The 27,321-nt window shown below is 41.0% G+C and overlaps 1 protein-coding gene across 1 annotated transcript in view; it reads right to left on the bottom strand.

Moving 5' to 3' along the window:
* COL25A1 (collagen type XXV alpha 1 chain) overlaps nt 1–27,321 on the bottom strand; it is a gene marked incomplete at both ends in the record, with an annotated part of 368,416 nt that overhangs the window by 60,949 nt on the left and 280,146 nt on the right. The window contains 4 exons of the mRNA XM_080916476.1: nt 2,487–2,522; nt 2,899–2,931; nt 10,224–10,268; nt 14,707–14,760. Of these exons, the coding sequence (XP_080772602.1) occupies nt 2,487–2,522; nt 2,899–2,931; nt 10,224–10,268; nt 14,707–14,760 (168 nt within the window). The remainder of the gene's footprint in view (nt 1–2,486; nt 2,523–2,898; nt 2,932–10,223; nt 10,269–14,706; nt 14,761–27,321) is intronic.

Here is a 27,321-nt window from a genome sequence, read left to right as displayed (position 1 = left end):
AGCGGCAAACATTGGAAATTCTCTCTTTTCAATGTTCAGGGAATTATTTACAAAATCTGATACTAGACAGAGGCTGCTATACAGTGATGGGAAGGTGAGGGTGTGTCTGGGAGGGAAGACTCGGAACTACACTTTAATGAAAGGGTAGTTTTCTTTCAGGTCACCTTCAACCCAGACGGAAGCTCCCTCCAATATAATTTAAATCTATAATTTTGATAGAATGCAAAGAGAATCCAGGGTTTCCACCTGGCAGCTGTACATGTCCAGAATAAGCCTGTTACCTTTATAAATAATTGTAATAATGCAATATTTTGCCAGGCAACTGACAGTCAATTTGGTTCTTGTACAGTGGACAGTGGAGCTCACACAAGAATAATGAGGCATGTTTGGGCTTGTGTTTTAGAGATCCTTTGCAGGTACACTCCTTTCCTTTACTTGCAAAAGTTTACCTATTTATTTATTCATGTGTGTGTGTGTGTGTGTGTGTGTGTGTTTGTGTAAGCCAGAGGACAACTCTTGCATGATTCATTTGTCTTCTTCCACCATGTGGGTTCTGGGATCAAACTCAGGTCATCAGGGTTGGCAGCAAGCTCCTTTACCCACTGAGCCATCTCATCAGCCCCTTCCTTCCTTTGACTAAGGCTCTTGTTAAGTAAGACAGGTAGGTGTTGAATGGCAGGTCTTCCTGCTGCAAGTGCTGGGTTAGAGGCACATCCTGCCAAGCCTGGATCCTGCTGACATTGGTTTTAAGGCTAATCATACCTTTGTAGAATAATTTAAGCCAAATCATTAATTTCCAAAGACTACAGGACCCAAAAGTCATATTATTTGAAATGATCAGTTGCTTTTTTAAAACAAGTAGACCATGGATCTCTATTATGAGTAATTCTGACATTTTCTTTTTGAAAGGTCAGAGGGGGCTGTCTGCTATGACACTCATGAAAAAGTCTGTGGAAAGGAAAAATTAGCATGTTCAGATATTTATTCTTATCTATTATCATCCTCTACAAGGAGGAGAAGGAAGAGGAAGAGGAGGAGGTGGAAGAGGAGGAAGAGGAGGAGGAGGGAAAAAAATCACATGTACTGAAAAGTTTGAGCAGTTTTCTCAAAGAGGAAAATCAGCCTGAGGGAAAGGTGGGCATGTTTGTGGAAGGCTATCTATCAGCACTGACAGAAGACATGAAAAGAACACGGGCAGCACTTGAGATATTTGCAACTTTTCATCAAAACACACTGAAGCGTAACCTGCGTGGCTGATTGGCTGTGTGTATCTGCTACTAGCAAAGAGCTAAATTGGGTTGCTCTAGATTAGCCAGGAAGAGACTAATCTTTTATTATTATTACAGCTCATTCCTTTAAAATATTTTTTTTTTTTTTTGGATTCTTTCAAGTAAACTTGAAAACGGAAGATTAAGAGGCGGGTCAGAAGAGTTACAGAGTTGTGCTAATAGCTCAACTCTGAGCTTCTCAGTCTCACCTGGAGTTGAGCTGATGAATCAAAACTCCGAGATTCTCAGTTTTAAGAGAAAAAAATCATTAAATGAGAAAAATGTTTAAGAAATACAAAAACCTTCTTAAAAATTACTTCCATCCCAAGGGCTTAAGTGAAAGCTCTCTCGATGGCTCTAAGAACCCCAATTGAAGAACACAGCAGATTCTCAACTTTAGGTCCCAAAACCACTGCAATTGGATTGTTTATCTTTTTCTCTTTGGAGATGAGACACATCCTATGTCCTAATCCATGTTCTGTCTATAACATCAGCTACCACTACACAAAGGAAAGGTCATGGTTTTAGGGAATTTATCTCATGGAATTCACATCTTCTTTTGTCTGTTATGTGAGGATTGGGCTGTACTGGGAATTGAGACCCAGATGCTCAGCTGAGATCCTGCTAACATTCGTTTCCTGTCTCAGACTCAGGTGGAAAAATGAATATAAACATACTCAGTGCAGAAGCACAAATGATGGCTTTAATGTATCCACAGCCCGGTTAGTGAAACTGGTACTGCTGATGTGGCTAATCAACATTTCGTTCCTGAGATGAGTTTAGTTCCCATAAGGCAACATTCATGGCTCAGGTTAGAGTCACATATGAGTCAGCAGGAAAGCATCAGAAACAAGAGGAGGAGGGACACTTAAAAAGATCTGCCATCATTCTCCATTGAGATGGTTTAGTGCACACTTATTTCTTTGAGTGGAAAGATAGAAACATGCAGATTACCTATAAGCATACGAGACAACTAGCTGGCGTTCTAACTCAGTTGGGATTTGTTAGTTCCAGACAGCTGAGAACATACAGAGCTTGTCTTCAGGATTTGCTACGCTTGGTGCCAAGACCATTGAAAATGGAGAGAAACCAGTAACATGGTGCAAAGCATGAAAACTGCACCATTGTGCAATAAACACTTCATTATCAGATGACGATGATGTGAAAAGCTGGTCATGGAGAGATGCAAAGAACATACAAAAGATACATATTACCTACCTTCTGCCCCGGACGACCAGATTCTCCAGGTTCTCCCTGGCCAAAGAAAACCAAACGTGAAACGTGCAGTCTTAGAAGAAAAATTGAAAACGACTAGGTCTTTGTGCAGTTCTCCTACTTGGTTATGTGTATTTTGTGCACATCATTTTCCTTCTCTCCACTGCACTGCACATAGGGAAACTGCCGAGAGCTTGCCTGGTACCCACATATGAATATTCACTTCTTGGAAACCAAGGAAACATGGGAGAGAAAGTAAGCCCTCCTATTAAGGCTGCCTGGGATTTCCCTGTTGTGTCTGGAAGCCGTTGCCAGAGAATTGGACCAGAACCATTACCACAAATGAAGAGAAAAGAGACTCATTAAGCCAAAACCATGATTCCCATGGTACAAACACATGTAGGGCTATAGTTACCTTAATTCCTGCAGCAGACGATCCAGGGTCACCCTAAAATGAAACCCATGAGAGATTATGCTATGAGTGCTGAGAAACAACAATAATACATAGGCAGCTGTTACCCACTTGGATGCCCATTATAGGGTATCGGCATGTAAGAGAAGCTGTGTCCAGTTTAAAACCATGAGTTTGCTTTGAATGCAAACCAGGAAAAGCCTATATTTCTTGAAATAAATAAAACTATACAAGCATCGAGCTATTTCCTTAATAGGATGCTAAAATCTATATTCTGAAGCAATGAATTTAGGGACTTAAAGGTTTCTGTTTTCTCAGCCTCTGGGATTTATTAATGTCACTGGTCATCATTCACAGGGAGCTCCTGCCCTTCTTGGTCTTTGGAAGGTCAAGGTTCAATAGATGAAGTCGAAGGGTTAATGATGTTGAGTTGCAGAAGCCATGCCACAGATAAGTTTGTTTCCATCGTGAAGCATGACTTTTCCTGATTTCCGGTCCTTGTACAATAACTCGGTCACCTGGGAGACATGGGGTGATGGATGACTTGTGCACAGTGAGAATGGGTGGAGGGGCTAAGAGAGTCTTGAGAGAGAATCTGACTTTTAACTCTTTAGAGCGATCAAGAGATAGTTTATTCTGGGGCCATTTTGAGTGACTATGCCCAGGAATACAGATTTAGGGTACCCCAAATTTCACGTTCCAATGTGGAAGCAGTTTCATGAAATGTTATGGTTTTTCAGAACAAGGAAAGTCATAAATCAAGGCAAGTTTAAAATGCATTGATGGGTACATCAGAGAGGTGGTTACAGCCAGATGGGAGGAGCTTCTCTACAGCCTCAGATGCTGCCTGATGCCATTCTAAGCTTCTGGGTATCTGGAAAGCAGTAGCCTGCTAAGTTAATAGGTTCCAAAAGGTCTTTATATTTTAAAAACCTTTACGGTTCTTAGCACCAGCAGGATGTTAGTTCTGACACAGAGGTGGGTAAAGAAATGGCTCTCCATGAGGAATCTGGTTTTAAACATGAGACTGTGTTTGTTCAGCTTTCATGCAGGATGGCTCCACTCCTAGAAGCTCACCAGCATAAGGATAGAACCAGTGCAGACAGGAGTGTGGGGAAGAGGTGAGACTGTTACTTGTTTGTAAATGAGGAAGCAAAGGGCCTCGATTCTCAACCTTGTTCTAGTCCTCTCTATCCTACGAACATGCAAGAATAAAAAACAAAGGAAGGGGACTCGGCCATTCATAACTATCAAGAAGATGAAGAGAGGAGGGAGACCAGAGCTGAATGTCCCTCTGTTTTCTCATCTGCACTAATATAGCCTTAGGGGTCTGTTCTCTTGTTCTAAAGTCCAGAAGCTGCTCATCAATTTGTTAGACAGACAGACAGACAGACAGACAGACAGACAGAGGTCTCAGGTCCCTGTGTGCTGACTGGCATATGGCCTCTTTCCTCATTTCTGCTCATGTCTCTTGGTCTTGGTTTACATGGCTCCCCCCAAGGAACCTTGTGGACTCACCCGACGCGTGTTCCACTGTGACTCACCTACCGTGTAGCTTCGTGCTTTGCTTGGGTCTGTCTTGGCCTGTGCTGTGATCATCTGATGTTGCCTGCACATCCATCTCCTGGCTATCAGCAGGCAGCTAGCTGCCTGTGCTCGGACCCTGCCTCTACTCGCAATCTGTGTCTGACCACAGTGTTTGCTCAAACACATAGATGGGGAATGAGTGAACGGCTAAGAAACAGTTTTGTAAAAATCAGGTCAGCAGTCAAGGATCAAAATGAAAAGGGGTTTTAGGAAAGAAAAAAAGGGGGGGAGGCGGACTTAGGACCGAGAAGGAAACAATAAATTTAGTTGGTTGAGAGAAAAAGTACACATGTGAATTTCTTTGACATCTGTAATTGCCATTACCCAAGAAAAAAATTAAAATGTGGCTAAACAAAGACGCTGACTCTAAATAGTGTATGAATGAGTCTCCGCTTCCCGGCCATTAACATTCAAATGAGTTCCAAATGGGGGGTGTAATAAATGTGGCAAAGAAAGTAATGCTTGCTTCTATTTCTACTACACTAAGTCTGGGACCTATCAACATTAACGAACCAGTTTGCAATATTTTGCACAATATGACCTTTGTATGAATAAAAACAATTTGGCCTTTGCAAAGTTCCTTCTGTCTTATTTTTACATTAAGCTCTCATGTGCTTGGGGAGGCACCTCCACTTCCATTCTGTGGATGAGGAAATTGTAGCAGCTACAGTGGAGTGAATTATGAGCTCCCCCAGCTGTCCTTCCACGTTTGTTCCTTTTAGTAGAATAAGAGAAGGATGATTGGTCTCTATCATTTTGACAGTGGACCATCAAGGTTAGAGAACACATATAAACAAAAGGCAGATTTTCCCCCTTCAGCATTTTAATGCAAAGTGTTTAGCTAGTCCACTATATGAGAATAAAGTCTAGATTTTTTTCTTACAGAAATCGGATGGGAAGGGAAGGCCTGGCCTGTGATAGGCTGGTTTATCTGTGGCTTCTGGGCAGCTTTGTTTGATGGACAACTCATATAGTCTGACCTTTATTCCTTTATTAAAGATTCAGAACAGTGAAATCTCAAGGAATTTCTGTAACTTTTAAGAGCAAAGCAACTGTTGGTAGGGATAGATAAAGTTCCAAGTAGCTGAAACAAAGCCAGGGATGTTTAAAATCCTATTCTCAAAAGTAAGAATCGGCTCTCCATTCTTGGTTCACACACATCGTTAGTCAGTGGGGTAAGCCGCAGATGGAAGAGTTTGGTGAGATAAATAAACTTGACTTCACTGGTTGTTTTATTTTTCTTCTCCCCATTCCCCCACTGAGACAAGTCTTACTACATAGACCAGGCTGGCCCTGAACTCACAGAGATCCACCTGCCTCTGCCTTCCAAGCAATGAGATTAAAGGCATGTGCTACTACACCCAGAGATTTTATTGTAGTTCACTTTCAGTCAAGAATAGGTTTTACATGTGATTATTTTCAAACACAGCACTAGACAAGTAATTAAATACGTATATGTTAATAATAAAGACTGAGTAAACAAATGTAGGCTACAGAACCTTTTGCCATTCAATGAAAATATGAAGTTATTCAAGATCAAAGAAAAAAATAGTTTTCAAACAGCATTTATTATAACAATGTTCCAGGAATCTTGACTAGTGCTGGACCTAAACCAGACTGACACCATAAGGTTTTTGGTTTGACTTTGGGGACAAAGGATGGGAAATTATGGTTTAAAAATGATGTGCTTGTGATGGTTATCTTTGTCAATTTGACAAGATAGAAAGAAGCACTTGGGAGTTTCAAGGAAGAATTGTTTAGATTAGGTAAGATTTTCTTAAATGGGTTAATTTAGGTAGAGCGACCCACGTGAACGTAGGTAGTGCCATTTTACGGGCTAGCCTTGGAAGGGATGGGAAGGCAAGACAGGAGTGTGAGCATGCACACACTCAACCACGGCTCTCTGCTCGTGTCTATACATCGGATGTAACCTTCTGCTTCAAGGCTTGACCAACCCACAATGATGAACTATAATTTCAGTTGTGGAGCCAAATAGACCGTTTCCCCTTAAGTTGTTTTTGCCCGGAGATTTTATCACAATAATTCAAAATTAAACTAGACAGTATGTAGTGGGAGGAGCTGATAACTAAAATCTGCTTCCCTAATTGTTTATTAACTATGTCAATAAAGATGGCAGGAGTCAATCATTGGGTGGCGGTATGGAGGTGGGATTTCCCGGTCCCAGGAGGAAGGACAGATACAGAGCAGGGCTTTTCGGCCGGGCTTTGGAGAGAGAAGCGTGAGACACGTAGGTCTCTGGGCACTGGTAGTTTGTAGCCTCTGCAGGCAGCAGAGGCTAAGGAGGATTCAACAGGGAATTCTTTGCCCAGCCAATGAGATATCTGGCTAGTTTTAAAACTTGACGGCTGTATGGTGTTTTCCAGCCTCCGCCACTCAGGTGGGCGGGAGAAAGGGCGTAGCCTGGGTGGTGCTTAGAGGTTTGGTAGAGCTGGCTGTGAGGGGTTGGAGGAAGGAAGGGTCACAGCTCCCAGGGGTCAGTGAACTGCCGGAGCCTGGCCGGGAGAAGGTGATAGAACGGCTTTTTAAAACTACGCGCTACCACAGTATCCTATGGGGTCGGGTTTGTTTGTTTCTTTTCTGGTGAGCTCAGTGTCCAGTCAATAAAGAAATTACTGTAAAGTGCAGAACTTGCTATGAATAAAATTACAGAGTACCGTTTAAGTATCCAGGGGACGGCCTAAGCAGTTTGGGAGAGTCAAGAGTTCTCCCAGGAAACGACTCGTCAATCCAAGCTTCAGAGGGTTGAAGACTAGAACAAAGCTAGAAAATGGATCTGTGGAAGAGGGAGGCAGAAAGCAAGCATCTAAACACGGGCAGGATTAGAGAGGGTCCGGTGCTGACTGCCCCGTGGGTAAGACAGGTTGGTGGGCGAGTGCAAATCAGACATGCCTTGTGAAAGGTCCGGAGCTTGACTTCAAGATGCTGCTAAAGAAGGAGGCAGTACATGCACAAGACTAGGTGCCACAGGAGCAAAGCAAAGGGCCAGCCAGCTCATGCCGGTAGAGCATAGACCCAGCTCTTGACTTGGCAGGTACTAGCGCACAGGGTCTGGCAGTGTAGTCCCACCCTTCAGTGCACGGCAGGGACCCCTGTTCACAGTAGATAAAAAGCCCATGTCAACATTTGTGGGCAGAATCAACACTCCAAAGATTAGAGGCTGAAGCTTCCATAGTAACTTTACATGTGACTGAAATCAGCCTTTGGTGGGTTGTTCTTAAGCTGAGTATACTGTGTTGCTGGGCCACATAGAAGCCCTGGCCCAGCCAGTGGTTTTATAGTCCCCAGCATTTCCAGATGACCAGTCTGGAAAGGCTGAGATCGATTTACCATCCGAATGTGCTGAGTTGGATCAAAAGGGGGAAAAATCCATTAAAGTGAATCAGTCAATGACGTAATTTACTATATCAATAGCCAAAAAAGGGAAGCTTGTTTTTTAACCCCTGCAAGTTGGAAAGTGATGAACGAGTTTCACATACTGAAGACAAAGGCCACAAGAAGCGTGTTTCCAACATGCTGGAAACAAATTATATGGCAGGAGCAGGAAATGTTTAAAAAAGCACATCAAAAATTATATCCCAATCACTACATTCTTGGGACGAAAGCTGCAGGTCAGATTACATATTATACACATGACAGGTTCCTATTTACAATCCCCTGTTTAGAACCATTGAAAGTTTATAGAAACGATTTCCGCTTTAGCCAAGGCATTTCTTGTACTTAATTTCAGCTGAGCAGTAAAATTTTTTGGGGGAAAAAAAAAAAAAGAAAGAAAGAAAAGAGAAGAAAAAGAAAACCAACCATGTTGTTGATTTTAATTTCCACGTGGTAGGGAAAGTTAGTATTTATTGAGAGTTTATGATGTGTGTGTCACTGTGGCCATGGACCTGCATTAATGTATAAAGTAGGAACAACATTCCTTTGAGACCACTTGGGTCCTTTCAAGGAAAAAAAAACATTGTTTTACTATTACAAAATTAAATTTCAAAACCTATGTGAGTAAAGAAACAATTACTGGCTTGTGTTCCAAAAATGAAGTTTTAAAAACACTCTTCTAAAGCATAAAACTCTCTATTGAAATCCACATAGGTACAGTTCAAAATTTTATGTTATTTTGTTGTTTGAAGAAACTGCCTTCTGTGTACAGTATTTCCTTTGTCTTCAGTGGGGGCTTCCTACTGTAGTCTACCCTTGCTGGATACTTACAAGATTGGGCTAGGTATCATAGCTCTTATATTTTAAAATGATTTTAAAAAAGACAAAATAACAATAATATTATAAAATGCATGAAAATTACATAATATCAAAAGCACCATTCTCAGAAATAAAATCTATTTTGTCTGAGGCTCTACTCCTTTGGTTTGCATGTTCTCTGTAGCAGAATCCAGCCACAGATTGCTAGGGAGTTGCACTGGAGACTATGTGGCCCACAGAGCCTAAAATATTAATTTATGGAGCAAGCTGGTTGATCTCTGCTTTTAGACAATAGGGTGAAAGCTCAATAAACCACCATCCAGGCTTACATATTCAGGGTTTCAGACCCTGATCTGAGAGTAGCCAGGAGCATCCATGGTCTTATTAGCACTAAACATTTCCATGTTATATTAACTACAGCTCGAGATTCGCATTTGGCAGAAGAAAAGATGGAGCTCTAAAACAGAGATGCTAAGGGTAGTTCATAGAGCATGGTGGCCAAGATTCGTCTGCCAGCTTCACAGTGAAGAATTATCCAGGCAATGCTGTCAACAGTGCGGAGGCCAAGACGCCCTGGTCTCCAAGAAACAGAATCTACCCCAAACTCAAACTGTTTCTCAAACACAAACAGTTACTACTCAATGACATCAGTTTGTTTCCGCCCCGATGCCATATTTGTATTAATATTTATGAGACGGAGAAAGATAACTTTCTATATATTTTACGAGCGTGTTTTTATGACTAACCATAATCCATCTGTACGGTCATAATTTTCAAAATGGAGCAGCCTCACTCCCAACTGTAAGCCCTGAATGAGTAATTCCGCCTTTTGTCAGTTACCTCGCTTGCTTCCCACTGAAGTCCATCTGCTTTGATTCTACACTCAGCTCCTTAAAGGGTTGTCTTCCTAGATCTGAACACATTGTACAGAATCAAAAGGAAAATATCCTTTTGATGTCACAGTGTCATGATGTCACGGATGTCAAAACACAAACCTGAGCAAACACTGAAATGACAGGCTGGTGGGATAAAGGAGAAGAAACAGAGACGGCCAGGGATGCATGCACCGTAAATGCTAACCCGTGTTTCAAAGACCAGGAGGGGAAGGCTTAGAGGATGAATGGTATCCAGACTTCCTGACATAAACACCGCAGTCAAGTGCTATTAACTTAAGACTAAATTTTAACTTTTATCCTCCACCAATATACTTCTTTCTAACACCAGAATGAACCAAATCACTCCAGGAACGCTCGTTTCTGGTCTCCACGAGGACACACTGACCCATAAGTGTGTTTAGGGCTTGAAAGACTTACTTTTGGAAATTTATTTATTTTCTAGAACTTTTGACAAACAATTTTTGCTCTCGGAATATCTGTGGATAGGCTATGGAACCATCACTTTTTACACTGACCTGCTTTCTAGTCGGGGAGGTTTCTTTCTGACCCCACCCTTCACATCTCCCCACGACATACACATTCAATAATATTGTTGCTCGTGCACACACCCTTCTGTGTTTCATAAGACTGTACCTTTTCTCCTGTATCACCTTTGGGACCATTTTCTCCAGCATCTCCCTGAGAAAAGGACACAGTGACACACTTAAATATTCTGGAGACTTTAAGGAGACATTCTCCACTGAACTCTCCCTCAGACACACCTGTTCCGGCCTACTGTAATTGTTCACAGAGCCCATGGACTTCGACTTGACCAGCTGATTGATGCCAATACAAATACTTTTATTGCACTGAGCATGGCTGAGTCATTTTAAACACCGAAATGTTAACATAAAGCAGTGACTTACCTGTCAGCTTTCTCAGAGTTGACTTGCACAACAAGCCTTCCCCACCCCCATTTCCTCTATCCAAAGGTCCCCAATGCCAATGTTCTCCTGATGCTTCCCACACCCTGCATGGCACTTTGTTAGCTATTTCTGTGCCCTTCTTCAGGCCATGCCAAATTCTTTCCTCAACTAGCTGTATAAACTCTATTTGTTGTCAAACCAATGAAGGCTCTAGAGCTAAGTGAATGCTGTGGTCTCCAAAGCCTGTGGACTGACTATTTAATCTACTTGGGGCTCCATAGATGGCATTCACAAAAGGGAATTTTTATATTTTTATTAGATAGCTTCTCTCCTACATCATAGTAAACCGAGTGAGGAGGATGTCTTAGTTTGGTTTTTACTGCTGTGAAGAGACACCACAACCAAGGCCATCTCTTAGAAAGGTAAACATCTAGTTGGGGCTGGCTTTCTATTTCAGATATTCAGTCCATTATCATCATGGTGGGAAGCATAATAGCATCATGCAGGCTGACTTGGTGCTGGAGGAGCCAAGAGTTCTACATCTTGATTTATAGGCAGCCACCAGGAGGGTCTCTTTCTGCACTGGGAAGAGCCTGAGCAAAGGAGCCTCAAAGCCCTTCCCCCACAGTGGCACACTTTCTCCAACAAGGCCTCCAATTAGTGCCATTTTATTCCCTGGACCAAGCATTTTCAAACCACCACAGGGGACGTGTGCTTCTTCTGTTAACTCTCCATTCTTCCGTTGCATCTTCTTCCTTTCCACAGGCAGTGAAATGGGAAAAGCTTTCATGTTATCTCTGCTTTGCCCTGAACACTTTATGTCTTAAAGCATACCGGAGAGGAAATGCCAGGGATTTTTAGATTCAGCAAAACAGCCCAGCGCTGGCACTCAGCAGGCGAATGCAATGTCCTTTGCACTGAGTTTCTCTTGGGTAATGTGTTCCTTGCTGTTGGCGGTATCGGTTCCTTGGTTTGTGGGGTTTCTATGCTGGGCTGCTCTTTTCTCTAGTTTCAGGGGAGGCCATTTTCTACTATTTAAACATGTCCATGAAATAAGAGAGAAACCAGCAGTTGTGCTTTTCCAAGAATGAGGAAATAGAAGAGATACTCACTTTCCCCCTCCAAAGTTCCTTTTACCATTTCAAATAAAGAAGAACTCAACCTGCTCAGTCACCCATCTGCGGCGACAGATACTTTATAGGAGGGAAGGACCCTATCTATGAACCCAAGAAAGCTGGCATTGTTCCCTCGGCAGTTTCTACAAGAAACAGTTATTTGATGACTAATTGATTTCAAGCTAATTAGCATCAACTCATTTAATGTCCAAAAGTATACTATGTCATGTGTTATAGGCAGCGTGAGTAGGTGGCTTACTCACAAGCATTTTAGAAATTGTCTTGAAACCCCTTTGAAATGCCAGTCTCCTTCTTGGGAAACCTGGTGGAGAGGGCTTAGCAGTTGGGAAATAAAGAGCCTGAGCGTCCCTTCCCGAATGGCCTTGTGCACCCCTATTTTGCTGTTCTTCCAATTTGACATTGCCTTTCCTCTGCTTTACAGCTGAAAAACACAGTTAAATGGAGGACTATTTTCTAGAAAGGCTGTCACTTAGGAAGAGCACAACGTGTCATAGTATCCAGGCAGATCTCCACTCAGAGGCACACCCAAACACCATTGGTAGTTGGCAGTGGCAGCAACCTGGAGTGTGAAGGGCAGAATAGGTGTCTGAAAACTGGAGACAGGCCTGCAAAGAGTACTAAAGGCATCTTAGGAAGATTAACCCACAACATCCCACTCTCCGTTTGTGCTCTTTCCTGGTTTGGATGGTTTTTTACTGGTGTCACTTTTAGGTAACTGCTGCAGGTAAGCATCTGTATCCCACTGACCTTTGACCTTGAGTCCTCAGAAGCAGCAAAGAGAGCTGTGGGTGTTTAGGGAGGTATCAGAATGGCATTAGCGAGGATGCAGAATGGTCTAGGGCCTTCTGAAAGCTGCTGGAAAGCCTGACGTTCAGTGTTGGTCCCTTCTACCCTTCCTTTCACCCCAAACTCAAATGTTGTAAGGAAGAAAAAAAAACCATGTTATCCCCCTACTATTGGGCAGTCTTAAAGACAAGCCAATGAACACGTATTACTTTCTCCCAAATCTCCACTTGTAACTATCTGTCCATCTATCCATCCGTCTCTCCACCCATCCATTTTCTCACCCACCTAGTTCAGTTTGGAGGTAGCTTTGGAAAAGTGGGATGATGAACAGAGGCAGAAGCAATTTTACCTTTTCTCCTTCTTTTCCAGGTTCTCCCTAAGCAAAGAAAAAAAAAAAAAAAAAACAAAAACAAAAACCAGAGATTGTGAGGTTTTAGTGAAGAGCTAAGTAGTGAAAGCAACACCAGACACGGCAGACACAGAACAGACACTGAGGGTATCAGGTGGAGTATACAGGGCTCTAATTTCTATATGAGAAAAGATCACAGAAAGACCCAGAAGAACTGGGTCCAGAAACCAGTGCTAACTTTAATTTTGAGTCCTTAGTTAGCCAGGAATGGGCTGGACACTAAGGGGGAACATCGGTGTGGCAACTTGATCTCTTTCCAAACTCCAAATCAATAAGTGGGGTGGTTAGCATGTCCTTTTATAAAGCTGCCTGTTGAAGAATGTTTTGCTGTGTGGACTAATTTGGGGCTGACCTCCTGTACAATTCTGCCATCTATATTCTTGGACATGCTCATAAACCCTCAATGCCATACTTGCATGCCTTGATAACACCATCAATTTCATAACAGGTAGTAAGCAACATGTTGCAGATCAAGAGAGCAGAACGAAGCCGAGCTTTGGTCTGTGTAGTTCTTACTGGAAATGGTGGCCAGGAATACATGAGGCCTCAAATATGAAACTGTTCCCTGAAGAGAGTTGCATTTTCCCCTTTCTCTAGGAAAGAGCAGGGGACAGATAGGAAACGTCCTAAAGAACCTCCACCTTGTGATATTTCCTGGTGGGAAGCTTGAATAAGCATTGTCCTGAGATCAGACCACTTTAAAAAAAAAAAAAAAAAACGGTATAAAGAGACAATTGTGGGAAAACTAAAAACTGAATTAGAAGAAAAAAATCCACTCTAGAGGTAAGCTTGGAGAAGAAACTCTTCATTCTTTGGAGCTCACCCTGGCCCCCTGGCTTCCTACATTTCTGGTGACCTACAGCACTCAGCATCCATCCTGACAGCTGCATTGCCAGGCAACACAGGAACAGCACCGGGGATACGGGGATACATCTCGCACATTAACTCCCACCCTCGGGCTGTTTACTCAAGTACAAGAGAGGGGAGAAGACAGAAGAAAGCTGGGGTCCAGAAGGAGTATCTTCTTTCTTCTCCTCCAGGACAGAAAGGGCAAGTTTCTGGGTTTTAAGTCTGCCTGCAGCACCTAAATAGCAGTGTGATGTGTAAAATCAGCTGACAGGCATCTGTGGGTACAACCCACACCAGCACAGCTGATGGGATTAGACATCAGTTTTGTACTTCAAGGGGTGTTCACTCATCAAAGGATTTGGGATTTGTCTGTCTGCGTGGCTTAAACTAAACTGTCACCAATCTCTTTTGATTTAACGGATTCATTTGTTCTTCAAGAAACCAAGTGAACAGACAATCCAAAAAAATATCCTCATTACATTTTTTCCCTACTTAGTAATTCAAACTATATCCATTTTTAAATTCTAAACACACCACATCTTTATTCTGTTCTTTGTCTGATTAACTGGCCATGTTGTGTAAAAGCTGAAGGTGGCCAACTCGTGAGAAAAAGCCATTGCGGCTCTGTGAACATCATTTTTGGTGGGGCTATGCTAACACCTACATTTTAGGCAGCGTGAACATGACCAATATTTTCACATCTTACTACGGGGTAAAATGACAGTAGTCATTTTGAGGGCTTTCTTGTGTTAGTTAATTATACCACAAGATACATACATATATGTATGTATCCCCACAGAGAAGGTGTAAGACAGCTGTGTATTCTAATTCTTTTTTCTGAATGTCTGATCCTAATGACAATAGTAAACATCATTTGGTCATTAGTTACAACGTTTTATAATAGCACAGTAGCAATCAACTGACAGAATATTCTAGACAACTTCAACCCAAAGAACAATTTACAGACAGTGACAGCTTACTGTGTAGGAACCATGCAGAGGATGAGTGTGATTTATTGTAGCTTCACCCACCTTTGGTCCTGGTAGTCCACTTTCCCCAGCTGCTCCAGGTGATCCAGGCTCACCCTCAAAACAGAAAGTATACATTACTAATCAAAACAAGCCAACTGAGCATGTAATAGAGAGGATGAGAGGAGCTGGCCATCTTAGAATGAGCTAGAAAAGCAGAGAGTAAGTATTAGAATAATTAGTCCCCGTGTGCCCCACATATTTACACGCTTGAGAGCAAAGTGTTTAACTGGGTCAGTTCCCTGTGTGTAGTCTTTCCATCAGTAAGAAAGCTGAGTGAAGGATTACCAGTGATGCGAGTAGCTAATACGGTCCTGGGTACCATCCAATTCAGATTTGTTGAATGAAGAAAAAGCTCACTTGGCAATGATAAACTCTCTTGGTGGAGAACTTATAAAAGATCTATCAGCTAAGATTTTTTTTCTTATTAAACTTAAGTAACACAAATGTATATCTTGAAAATACATATCTTTAAACAGGTACCTAATTTGCCAAAACACATTTGGTGAAAAAACAAAAATAAAATAAAATAAAAAGGCTTTATAAGAATGGTTTTGCAATAGTGTTGTGAAAATAACTAAAATAACCAGACTTCCTCCTCACTGAATGATCAGTTTTGAAGAGAAGGGTAATGGCTGCTCAGCTGGGAAGCCCCCTGTTCCCAGAGGATGGTGACATATACCATCCTTTTGGAACCAGTGATTGTCTTCCAGAAAGGGTGGGGTGGGGGAGGAACAAAGCAGCAACAAGATAAAAATGTCCGAGCCCTTGAAGTGTCCAGAAACAGAAGACACCATGCCCCTTATGTTCCCATGGCCCTTACTATGTGACTGACTTCTAGACAGCTTTCTTCTTTCCACAGACAGAAGTAAAGTTGCTTTTTAGTTGACTCCTTAAGACAGTGTCTAGTTTAACTTTAAGAGCAGTCTTGGGTTCACTATAAATCTGATTAATTTTGAAGACTATTTCCCAGGTAACCTGGTGCCATCTTTGTGTTTTTTTTCATATTTGAAAACATGTACATTAATAACAAATATTTTTTGTGCACACACACAGTTTGATTGGCTGATATCCTCTTTATCATTTGAGTCACATGTCTTTCCAAAAGGTATAGAAACCTGAGGTAAATATAACCTACACAAAGATATGTGTGTGCCAGATAACCTAAGGCCTGTGAAACATTTTATTCTTGTTCTGGAGTTTAACAGTCTTGACCTACTGAAAGAAATTCTGTTTCCTACACAGAGTCACATTATAACTGTAAGTCTTGTACTTTCTTTAAGGGGACAAAATTGTTAACTTCCAATAATGAAGGTCATTATAGGAAAGTCTTGATGTGGTACTTGGACATTACAAAGGGCAAGAGCCTGGAAACAGAATCCAGCCTGAAACTCGATCATCATTATCATTTACCATGCAAACAAAAAAGAGCTACCAAGTCTGCCTTCAAAGACCCGGCCACAGGATGCTCTGATGCCATAGCTCATGGTGTGATGTGCAGGGATATCAGGGCCAGGGAACACTGCAAACAAACTCTGTTCAGACCTTCAAAGAATATCCATGGTAGCCAGAGTCCAACAAAACATGCTTAAAGCCCTGGATGTGGGAAAACCTCATGCTGAGATGTGAGGTGGGAAGAGAAAATATTGCTTAGGTAACTGCATATTGTTTCCCTCAATATATGGCCCCCAAGGGACTGAAGCTGGGCTTGGTCTCCCTCATTGTTCACGATGCTAGAGGAACACCCAACATAAGAGGAAACTAAGAAACGGGACTCACAGCCTCTCTCCGTGGGAGTTACTTTTGTTCTGTCCTGTTCTCATGGGCTTTTATACTACTCACTGCTACATATTCCTAAGCAGCCATCAGCACGTTCCATAGCCTAGTGCGGCGAGTTTTTATCTCCGTGCCCCGGATTTCTTCCTGCAGAATACTCATGATTGTCTTACGGTTGTTTGATTAGGCACTATCAGAGTCAGGTGTGGCCAATCCTTTAGTTAATTCTGCATTGCTGAATACCCAGGTTGTTTAAAATAACTAGCTCTAGGAATATGATCCTGTTTTCCTAGCCAGTTCTTTACTTATGAAAAAAAAAAAAATCCAGCATTTATTTGAAGCCACTGGGAACATTTTAAGGCACCAACTGTGTGCTTCTAAACTGCTTTCAAAGGGACTTCTAAATTTTCTTTGCTTTTTAAATTTTTACTCTATGTGTATGATTGTTTGTGTGTATGTTCATGTGTGCACCATGAGGGTACCTGTGCCCACAGAGGATAGAAGAGGGTGTTCCGTTCCCTGGATTGGAGTTACAAGTGGGTGGGTAAGACTACATCCCCCGAAAGCATATAGGTACTGGGAAACAAACTTCAAGAGCATCAGTGTTCTTAACTGCTGAGCCATCTTGCCTACCTTTTTTTTTTAGGCATCCATTTTGTAATTTTTTCCACAGATTTGTAATTCTAAACATTGTGGACATTCTATAGACGGTACTAACGTAAAACATCAGAGAAAATCTTAACTGGGAAGGTTTTTTGTCTACTACAGTGGAAATTTTAGGGTGGTCCCTGGACATGGAATACCATTCACCCCATAATTAAACTGCAAGTAAGTTGGACTGCAGTAAGTTTTGGGATGGCGGGCTCCTTTCATTTTGGTTTAAGCCAAATTTCCTTTAGAATACCTATGTAACAGACTCTTACAAATCATGTCACGTACTGATACTCAGCAGGACCATGGATGAATCCTGAAGGGCAGAAGGGGAGACAGTTTTGTTCTAGAGATGAGTGCTAAGGGCAAGCCTGCCACTTAGTTGGAACAGTGCTTATTACTACGGTAGTCACCACAGTTCTCCATCCTGCCAGAGAGAACTGAACTCGGGCCTTAGCTTTACATTTTCAGTAGAACTTTGCTTTCATCGTGTTATGACAGAGCTGTTCCTTTTCAGGACTCTACTGTCTTCATCCAAATAGGAGAGGAAAATAACTTCAAGGAACAAGGGTCAGGTATCAAGGAAAAGGGCAGTGGGTCTAATATGGCCTCTGGAACTGCAGATGGTAGCTGGGATGTGTAAGGCTAAAACCAGACACGCTCAGAGTGGCCAGGTTACGCATCCGAGACAAAGAACAGCAAAGAAGCAGCTGTGAGGTCAGACTCCAAGTCAACCCTTTCCTAATCTTACTTTGTTACCTGAGCAACCTGTAAAAACTCACTCAATTTACCTTGTTTCTCTCCGGCATTAAACACTGAATTAGATGAGGGAAGTATTCCATTGCCTCCCAATATTTCTACTTTAGGTCTAAGACAGGGCAATTCTCTTGTACTTCCACAGGGCTCAACACATCCCCTATGAAGTGTGGGGCTGGATTCATTGCTCATTCCTTGTAAGAGTTAGTATTATCTTCATTTGTTGTTTGGACCATGGATGTTAGCAGTACATCCGTATTCCTCAGAGATTGGATTAAATTTTACTTTTAGACCCCAAATCCTATGCTCTGGAGTCCAAGCCTGGCTATTCTAGTTGTTTGCTACTTTTTTTGGTTTCCCCAAATGCAGATGTGTGGACTAGTTCTCCTCTCTTTGTCCCCATTAGTCATGTCTTTCTTGCGCTGCTGAAGCCTGGACTGAGGACAGAGGTTTGGGGGAGGGAGGGTTCATCACTGGCGCAGTCTGTCTCCGACTCACTGGCTTCTCCTTTCTCCTTCTCCCATCTCACCTTCATCCCCTCTCCCAGAGCATCCTGGGAATTCAGTGTCAGTGTGCATTAGTTCAGAGCATCTTTAGCTTCTACTTGACACCCAACACCTGTTCTTTTCCTTCTCCTTTTCTGGAGGCAGAGGAGGCTTTAGAGAACACAATGGGAGGAAAACCAGCAACCTCCTCCCAGACTATTAGATTTTGTTATGCACCAGAGGAACGGGCATCCCTTTAGGGGAGGTTTGTCTTGTTTATCCCATCAGTACATTTCTTCCATCACATTAGGAACTCAGTCCTCTTTGGCAATATGGTATTAATTAGTAGAAAAGCAGACAGGTATGCCAGCCAAGAATTTAATGCAAGCATGCTGCTTCAGAGCATTTGTTGACATGGCCCTTAAGCAGATTGAAATAATAACTAAAGTAAACCTACCAACCTTCAGGGAAAAAAAAAACCCTCTAAAATTACAAATATCTAAAGATGTATAATAAGCCACAATAAATGAATAAATATCAGCATAAGCTGATTTGGGAAGAAGTCTGCCCATCAATGGCTTAAAATTCTGTGCTGCTAATTCAGAGCCATGTGGAAAACAGTACTAGAAAGCAAGGAGATAAAAGTTTAAATCACCAAAAAATGCTGGCTTAAGCTTATCTGGGTACAATTTACATACAAGACAGGCATTGTTTGCATTGAACTTATTAACACGATATGAAGATTCAGTTGGGACTACACCCTTATTTACTGTCTGGAACGGTACTTCCCTCTTCCTCTTTCCTATCTTCTCTCCACACAGCCTTAGTTCTCACTGGGAGGAGCCTTGGTGGTTATATACTGTGGTGGTTTGAAAAAAGTGCATGTCTTCCTCAAGCTAGACTCATAGGAACTGGCATTATTGGAGTGTGGCCTTGTTGGAGTAGGTGTGGCCTTGTTGGAGTAGGTGTGGCCTTGTTGGAATAGGTGTGGCCTTGTCGGAGTAAATGTGGCCTTGTTGTAGAAAGTGGGTGTGGGCTTTGAGATTTCCTGAAGCTCAAGCCAGGCCTAGTGGTTTCCTGCTGCCTGTGGATTCAGATGGAGAACTCTAAGTTACCTCTCCAGCACCAAATCTGCCTGCATACCACTATGCCTACCACTGTGATGATAATGGACTGAACTCTTATAAATGCAAGTAAATGTTTGCCTTTATAAGAGTCACCGTGGTCCTGGTGTCTCTTCACAGCAATAAAACCCAGAGATACCTAGCAATCCTTAGCCTGCAAAGCTCTGCAGACTGGAGTTACCTAGGAGCTACTTCATCCCCCCCCCATTCCTGGGTCTTCACACTTGGGAGTGTGGGCTAGTGAAGTGACCAGTGCAGAAGTCAGGACATATGAGGCAGGAGTCTTGGTCTCTGGGGAATGATCTTACAGTGGGGACAGTAGATTCTGGGTGGAAGGGTCCCCTGGGCTCTCTCAGCTGCCTATACCTGGATGACTTAGAAGGGTGTTTGCCCACCTGCAGCTAACAGGAGCACTACCTAGAACTTCCTTCTTAAAGCAATGTGGAGAGGTACAAATGGGAGCCCAAACCACCCAGAGAGCGCACTGCTGCAGGGTTCTGTTTATTGTTGCACGTATGGGCATGTATGTCTGCATGTGTGTAGATGTGAACATGGCAAAATGAGGAGAAAGCCCCAGCTTCCTTATACCCCAGAGCAGACAGATGACGGATGAGAGCCTGGGTCTCAGCAAAAAGACGGCATCTTCAGAGGCCAGAGCCTGCACTGGTGCACTGTGTTGGAACTTCAAGTTTATGTGGCTTAAAAAAAAAAAAGCCTGTACTTCTAGATTGGGTTCCATTAGCTCTCAAAGCTGTGGCTGTCAACTTGTGGACCATGACCCCTTTGGGGGTTACATATTGGTTATCTTATATACAAGATGTTTAATTGTGATTCAAACATAACAGTAGCAAAATTATAGTTATGAGGTAGCAACAAAAGCATGACTCGAGGAACTGTATTAAATGGTCACAGCATTAGGAAGGTTGCAAACACTACAGTGCCATAGATCTGGCAGCAAAATGTGCTTTGGAAATGTTTTTCTTCTTAAAAATCTAAGACCTTATTTTCTAAAGTGTAGTCATTTTATATATATATATATATATATATATATATATATATATATATATATATATATATATATATTCTGCATGATTTGAATGATATGTGTTTTTTTCTTTGAAAGAGACTGTATTTAATTATTAGTAGAAATTTTAAATGATATGTTTAGCTGGAAAAATATTCTAAAGGTCCGTGAAGGACAGAATGAGGTGTACTTCTTGTTCACATGAATTTGGAGCAGTAAGAGGTTTCAGAACCTTGAGGCATTAATGTCTCTAACTGGAGGACCACAGGCTTTTAAATAGAAAATTACACCCATTCCCTTTGCTGTTTGTTGACTGAATTTTCAAGCCCACATTGAAATTTCTATTGGGCAAATTAGGAAACTGCAGTTTCCAGAAAGTCAAAGTCCACTGTCACACAAGTGCCAGTATGTGCTTTGAATCGACGTTCCATTCATACGCTTAGCCACCATTCTGAGGTAGAAGCATAGCGCCTGATTTAGAAGCTATGTTCTGCTGGGAACACCCGTGGACACTGGCAAGAATATTTATCCTTTCTGATCCTTGGTATCCTCATTTTAACTTCTCTAATCACAGTGCCTACTTTATAGGACTGCTATAAGGACTTTGAGCTGATGTGCATATAACACTTAAAACCTTAGGTGATGAATAATTTAGTAATTATAAAATTCTTGTTCTCTCTACAGAGAAGAAAGTGCTGAAAGAAATAAAGCTTCTTATAAAGTCACAGCAGCAATGCTGTTTCACATCTGGATGATGGGTCCCAGCCCATTGGCAACTGACCTGGTATGAAAAGAACCAGATAGATGTGAACCTGCTAGAGTTTTCCCAGTTCTCATTTTTTAAATACCAATTTCAAAGTGAACTGTGTCATTCAGAAGTAAGAACTAAAGATATGGGAATAAGTTCTGTGATTGATTTACTGGCAAAGAATTTGGGGAAAATTTGTCTATGAGAAGATGAAACCCACAGTGGTTAAACATTACTGTTTTAGACACAGAAGTTTAAGACCAACTTTGTCCACAATTTAACCTGATTATGCTGCAGCAATATAATAAAATTTTCTCTTTCCCTTGTCAAATGGTATGAGACATTAACTAATGCCTATGCCTACCCACAGGGTAGTGCCCTCTATTTCTTCCTACCGGGCCAGGCTGCCCTGTGTTCCTCTGCCATAGTACTTAACAGCATAGCTTTAGTAGACTTTGGGACAGTGTTTCTGTAAGTCTCTATATCCCATCATCCTGGGGTGGCATCCATGATGGCAGACATAGCTCTAATCTCAGAGTTCAATGGCACCTGGCACTGGTAAGTATTGAGGAAAAGAGTGAATGAATCAACAGGCACATTTAAGGGGAGTTTTTAAAAGGACTCTTTCAAATTATATATGCAATTTAACCAGATCTGGTGAGTCAGTATTTGTGTTTTCTTCTATAAATACATTCTTTTAAATGGACATATCAGGAAAGTGGGTTTCATGATGGCGTGATTCAGTCAGCTATATTGGTCTGGCCATTTTGTTTTGCAAAACATCCCGTGAGGGGCTTCCCTTAATTGCTTATTCTCCATGGTTCCTATGTTTCCATCTTTGAGACTGGCAGCTTCAATGTTGGAGTAACGTGCTTATGTGAAGCTGAGGAGGAGCAGTAGTTTGGAAGAAACCATCACTTGCAGCAAAGAAGTAGACACCTCTCAGTGTTATATTCTCCTCCAGGAGATTTCAAATTAATCCCATGAAAGACAGGTGTATCTTTAGTTTCATTTGAAGAGTTGAACTTAATGAGGAGTCAATTCTAGAATAAAGTGAGCAATTTGAGGCTGTAGGGATCTTATGGAAGAATGAGTAATGGGAAAATGAAGATGCTAGCGAGAAAGGATGAATGTTATCATGGTTACTATAGAAACAGTGGTCTTAGGTTCTTGGAATTCTAATTTACACAATCTTTACTTTCTGAAGATAGGAAATGTAATAAATATAATTCAATTCCCACCATTAACCAATGCAAGTAGTAAATTATTGTAAGATAATTTCTCTGAATCATTAACTAATCTGGAATCAGAAACCAGCCATTTCTTTTCCTCTCTATTTTTACTTAATGAACAATAACACAAGATCACAATGAAATAGCTCCTTGGCAAGTTCTGCTAAAGGAAACAACAAAGAGACTGACAACATATTAAAATTCTTCAAGAATTCAATTCATAGTTTGGGAGTGTGCTAGAGAGCGAATCTTAGCCACACACATGCCGAGAACACAGTCACTGCTGACCTATATCTCCAGGCCTTAATTCAGACTTTTAAAATGATTTAAACAAGAACGACATTGTGTTTAATGGCTACACTGACTGAATCAAGCAAAAAAAAAAATATTGGATTTCGCTGTGTGGTTTAATTGTGTAGACTTGAGTCAATGGCTTGACCTTTGCAAGTCTGGAAGCTTCAATTTATCTGCTCTCTAAATATACTTATAATAAAAAATGCCATTAGAAGTAGTTTGTGAAGACGAATGTCAGCTAAGAACTATGAGGCTCCTGGGTAAGAGATGAAACAGCATTCCAAATACCATGGCTAAGAGCTAATGAAAATTTAATGTCACTTAAAAACCACATAGCTATCTAGCGTAGATTCATAGATGACACACTAGTCTCAGTTTTTTACATTATGTTTCAAACTTTAAAAAATATGATCTAGAAAAGCCTTTTGAAAATTAATAGTGGCCAAGATCATCTGACACTCTTCTTGATTTGGAAAGAATCCTTATGATCCAGGACTCAAAAAAAAAAAATCTTGCTTTTACAGCAAAAATAATTTGCTTTTAATCATTAAAAGACAGATGGCATTCTTTTTTAGTGATAAGTAGATAAGGATATATATGGATATATATTTTTTATTCATATATATATATATATATATATATATATATATATATATATATATATATATATATATATATATATATATATATATATATACATGGACAATTATTTGTACTCACACACACATGCTGGCTCTTTCATATACTGCTTAGCTGTTACAGCTTTCTTTATTCATAATATTTGCACTAATTGCTACTCAAATAAATTATTCTGGTGATGGTTTACTGTGCTTGAGCCAAGAAAGGTAAACATGTTAAAAGAAAATAAAAATAAAAATCTACACCTAACCTGTGTGTAGATTTTAAAAGAACTGATATCCAAATATTCTAACAAAACTGTAGAAAGTTCCATAAATTCTCCCAAAGGATTCTCCAGTTTAGTAATGATATTTTAAGTAGTCTACACCTCTCCGGGGACAGGGTTTAACTGAGTTCATGGGTTACATCTGCCTGTGTGCAGGTCAATCATAGCACACAAATAAAGTGTTCATTATTGTTTTAACCAACAAGACTTACACATGAAAATTACTAAACATATTTCTGCATTTAATACAAGTAGCAGCAACCTTTCATATTTTAGGTAAGGCTCTTGCATGGCATCTGCCCTGTCTTGGCTCCTGGAAACCAGCAGATTATAGAAAACCAGCTTTCAGAGTGAAACAAAAGAAAATACTAGAAACTTCTTGTCTTAGCTATGTGACATAGATGACATTTTGGGGTCAGTGTCTCTAGGGAACAGTCCTTTGTTTTATTTTAGAGATAGAGCTAATACTTCATCTAACACTTACTTACAGCTACATCTTACACATAGAGAGGAAAAGACCCTTTAAAGAACACAGGATACCACTCCAGAGTTGGCAACATTAACTATAGTGACCACACTTCTGACCAAATATGTGATGTGTTCTTTTTCCTGTACACACAGGGACCATTTGGACTATTCACGCTATACTGGGTAGAAGGCTGGCAGGAAAGGCCATGGGGCAGAGGGAGATTCACTTTGTGACTCTGCGTATTAATTTTTATCCTATAGTGACTTCAAGGGGTTCTTCTTTTTGCTTGAGTTGAAGTGTGGGGACTCCTAAAACACATCAGTATAACTATAGATACTGAGCATCTATTAATAGCATTGACTTGAGTTAGCTTGTCCAGTGAGCATTACAAGCACTCTTGTCTTTTATACCAGAGCCATAACAAGGTTGTGCAGTATGCCCAGACAAAGACATGGAACATTCTCCCCTAGGCTAGGAGGTCCTGTTCTTCTCACTGCACTACAGTGCCCTACCCCCAGTTTTCATAGATGGTCACTTAGTAGTTCTCTACAGGCTGATGCCAGAAGGCTCTAGGTTATACTTTAACACTATGTCACTGCTGTGGATGTCTCTTTACTCACTCAGTACTATATAAAGAATTGAAAGACTATGACCTAAATACAGGTTACTAAGTACTCTGCTAAGTATACAGATAAATACTCTGTATAGGTGGGTATTACAAGCCTATTTTATGGGCCACAGCACTTGCAGAGAGTAAACTTGGCATGGTAGAGTCACCTAATAGGTACTAAGCACATTGTTTTTCCCATCCCACATTTCGACCTTCAGTGGGCAGTGACCTGTATCCATGGCAACATACTGAGATTACCATCAGCATTATTAAAATTACTCAGGGGGGTGCATATCAGAATAGGTAAGGTTGCTAACCAAAGTGGCTAGCACCTAAAACAAAATAAATGTAAATCGAAGTCATTAAGTTTACTGTCAAAAACCAATCACTAATTTTATCAACCTGAAAGGTTTGAAAATGTGGTGGGAAAGAAAATGTTCTTTTCCGTTTCTTTGTTTTCCAACACAATAGGAGACATTTTCTTCTCTTGTAGTTTTTTTTTTCAAATTTCCAATGGCTTAGAAATACCCCACCCCCATTGTAGCCAGAAAATGACTTTCTAGCCATCAAAGATGCTACTTTGGGGAATGTGAAGTTGTAACATGGAAAAACATTGTCTGAAGATATGGTGTAGGGACTGAAGTTCTTTCAAAAAATGATGATGTCATTGTGAACCCTCTTCCTAGAAGAAGGCAGTCTAGAGGCTTAAGATGAGCCTCAGACACTCCACTGGAGAACGGCTGCACTGTTGCCAACTTCACTTTTCCTGTCACAGAGACTTTGGTGAGGGAGATTCCTGTGCACTTATCTTCCTAAGGAGGATCTGGCTGCCCTGAGTCTTAGGTACTTGTGAGGATTAAGGGATGCTCCTCCCACTGTGTTTTAGTTCCAGGTCTGTGAAGTAGGAAAAATTAACTCATTGCCTTGTGCTCTTGCCTTTATAAAAGTGGGATGTTGGCTTTCCTCTGTTTTAGGGTAAAAAAATCACATTTAAAACACTGCAAAGATTCACTGTAATGCATCATGCTGTGACTACCCACTGCTGTTTCCTTGATACATAATTTAAACTCGGTGACCAGGACAAGAAGATGTCCCATTCCCTGTTCTTTCTGAGGAAACTGCTTATTTCATTGTAAAAATAAAAGAAATATAAAGTCTTCAAAAGATAGCTTTCTCCCAGCTTAAAGGTTTCTATGAATTTTCACAATGCTTCTCAAGGTTGAACAATCGATAAAACAACATATAACAATAAAACAAATCTCCCTTATACAGTCACTTTTCAATGTCTTTTACAAATCACATTTTCCCTCCATGCAGTGTTTAAAATGAAAGTTAATCTTCTGTTGTTGACAGGATTGGGTATTGGGGGGGTATAAACTGAAATATAAATGGGGACCTGGCATGGTTGGTTGTCTGGCTTATGAAATAAGGGTGTTATGAACCTTGATTGGGAGTATTAATTTTCCTTAGAATTTGAGTAATTCTGAATTGTCTCATTGGAACATGGATCAATCAAACCTTCAGCATTTCACTAAAATGAAACAGGAAAAGTTTAACAGTAATGGCGAATACTATTATAAGGGTTTATCAATACATTTAATCCCTGCATGGACCACTGAGGCAGGAACTGTGATAGTCTCTGTCATACAGAGGCAGAAAAGGAGGCCAGAGAATTCAGAGACATTGACAAAAGCTACACAGCATATACTGGATTCATATTCTCAGCTACTTTGTAGGTTTAAGAGGTCCTGAGGCAGAAAGGAAGGTGGGTGAGATGAAAGGCTGTGTGTAAGTATTGGGATCCCCGTGCAATTTCAGAACTCGGTCCAGGGTACAGGGCTTTAAACTATTCTGGAAGATGAATGTATGAGTCATGAGATTTCAGAGGGAGACAGGAAAGTCCCAAGCTCAGCTTCCAGTCCCCTGAGAGGGCTGGTCCAGCTCTGGGTTTTATGAGCTCCCACAGTGGCTTCGTTCAGCTCTGTACAGGTTTCTGACTGGAGAGCTGGTAGGTAGGCATGCTAAGTAAACAGACACCAGCCTTACTTACAACATAATGTCAGATGCTTTCTCCAAATAATAAAAATGTTATGGAAATAAATACATACATGCAAAGAGGTGTGTGTATGCAGAGGGGTATATGCATGTATGCATGCATGTGCATGTGTACACAAACACACACATACACACATCTTAAAATTTATGATCCCCTTCATTATTTTTTTTTTACTAAAACCTGAATGCTTCATTTTAATAGTAGCAGTTAAAATATAACCTTGACAAAACATACGATCCAGCTTCTTTCAAATCCAATCTTAAAGTATTCAGATGATGCTTTATAATAACTGTTTCAGATTGCATTGCAAACTCATGCAAATGGACTTTCATCACATTCCACTGTCTGTGCAGCTGATGCTGAAGCCTGCTCACTCTCCTGAGGATGAAAACAAGCAAACAAACCTCCCTTGTGGGAAAAAAATCATTCTCATATTATTATTATTAAGGGAAGGCTTTTTATACTCTGAATCGATTATTTCGTGTGCTC

Source organism: Micromys minutus (genome assembly GCF_963924665.1).
Source record: "Micromys minutus genome assembly, chromosome: 4".
Lineage (NCBI taxonomy): Eukaryota > Metazoa > Chordata > Mammalia > Rodentia > Muridae > Micromys > Micromys minutus.
Note: the sequence above shows the minus strand (reverse complement) of the source record. Positions and strands in the feature narration are given on the sequence as shown.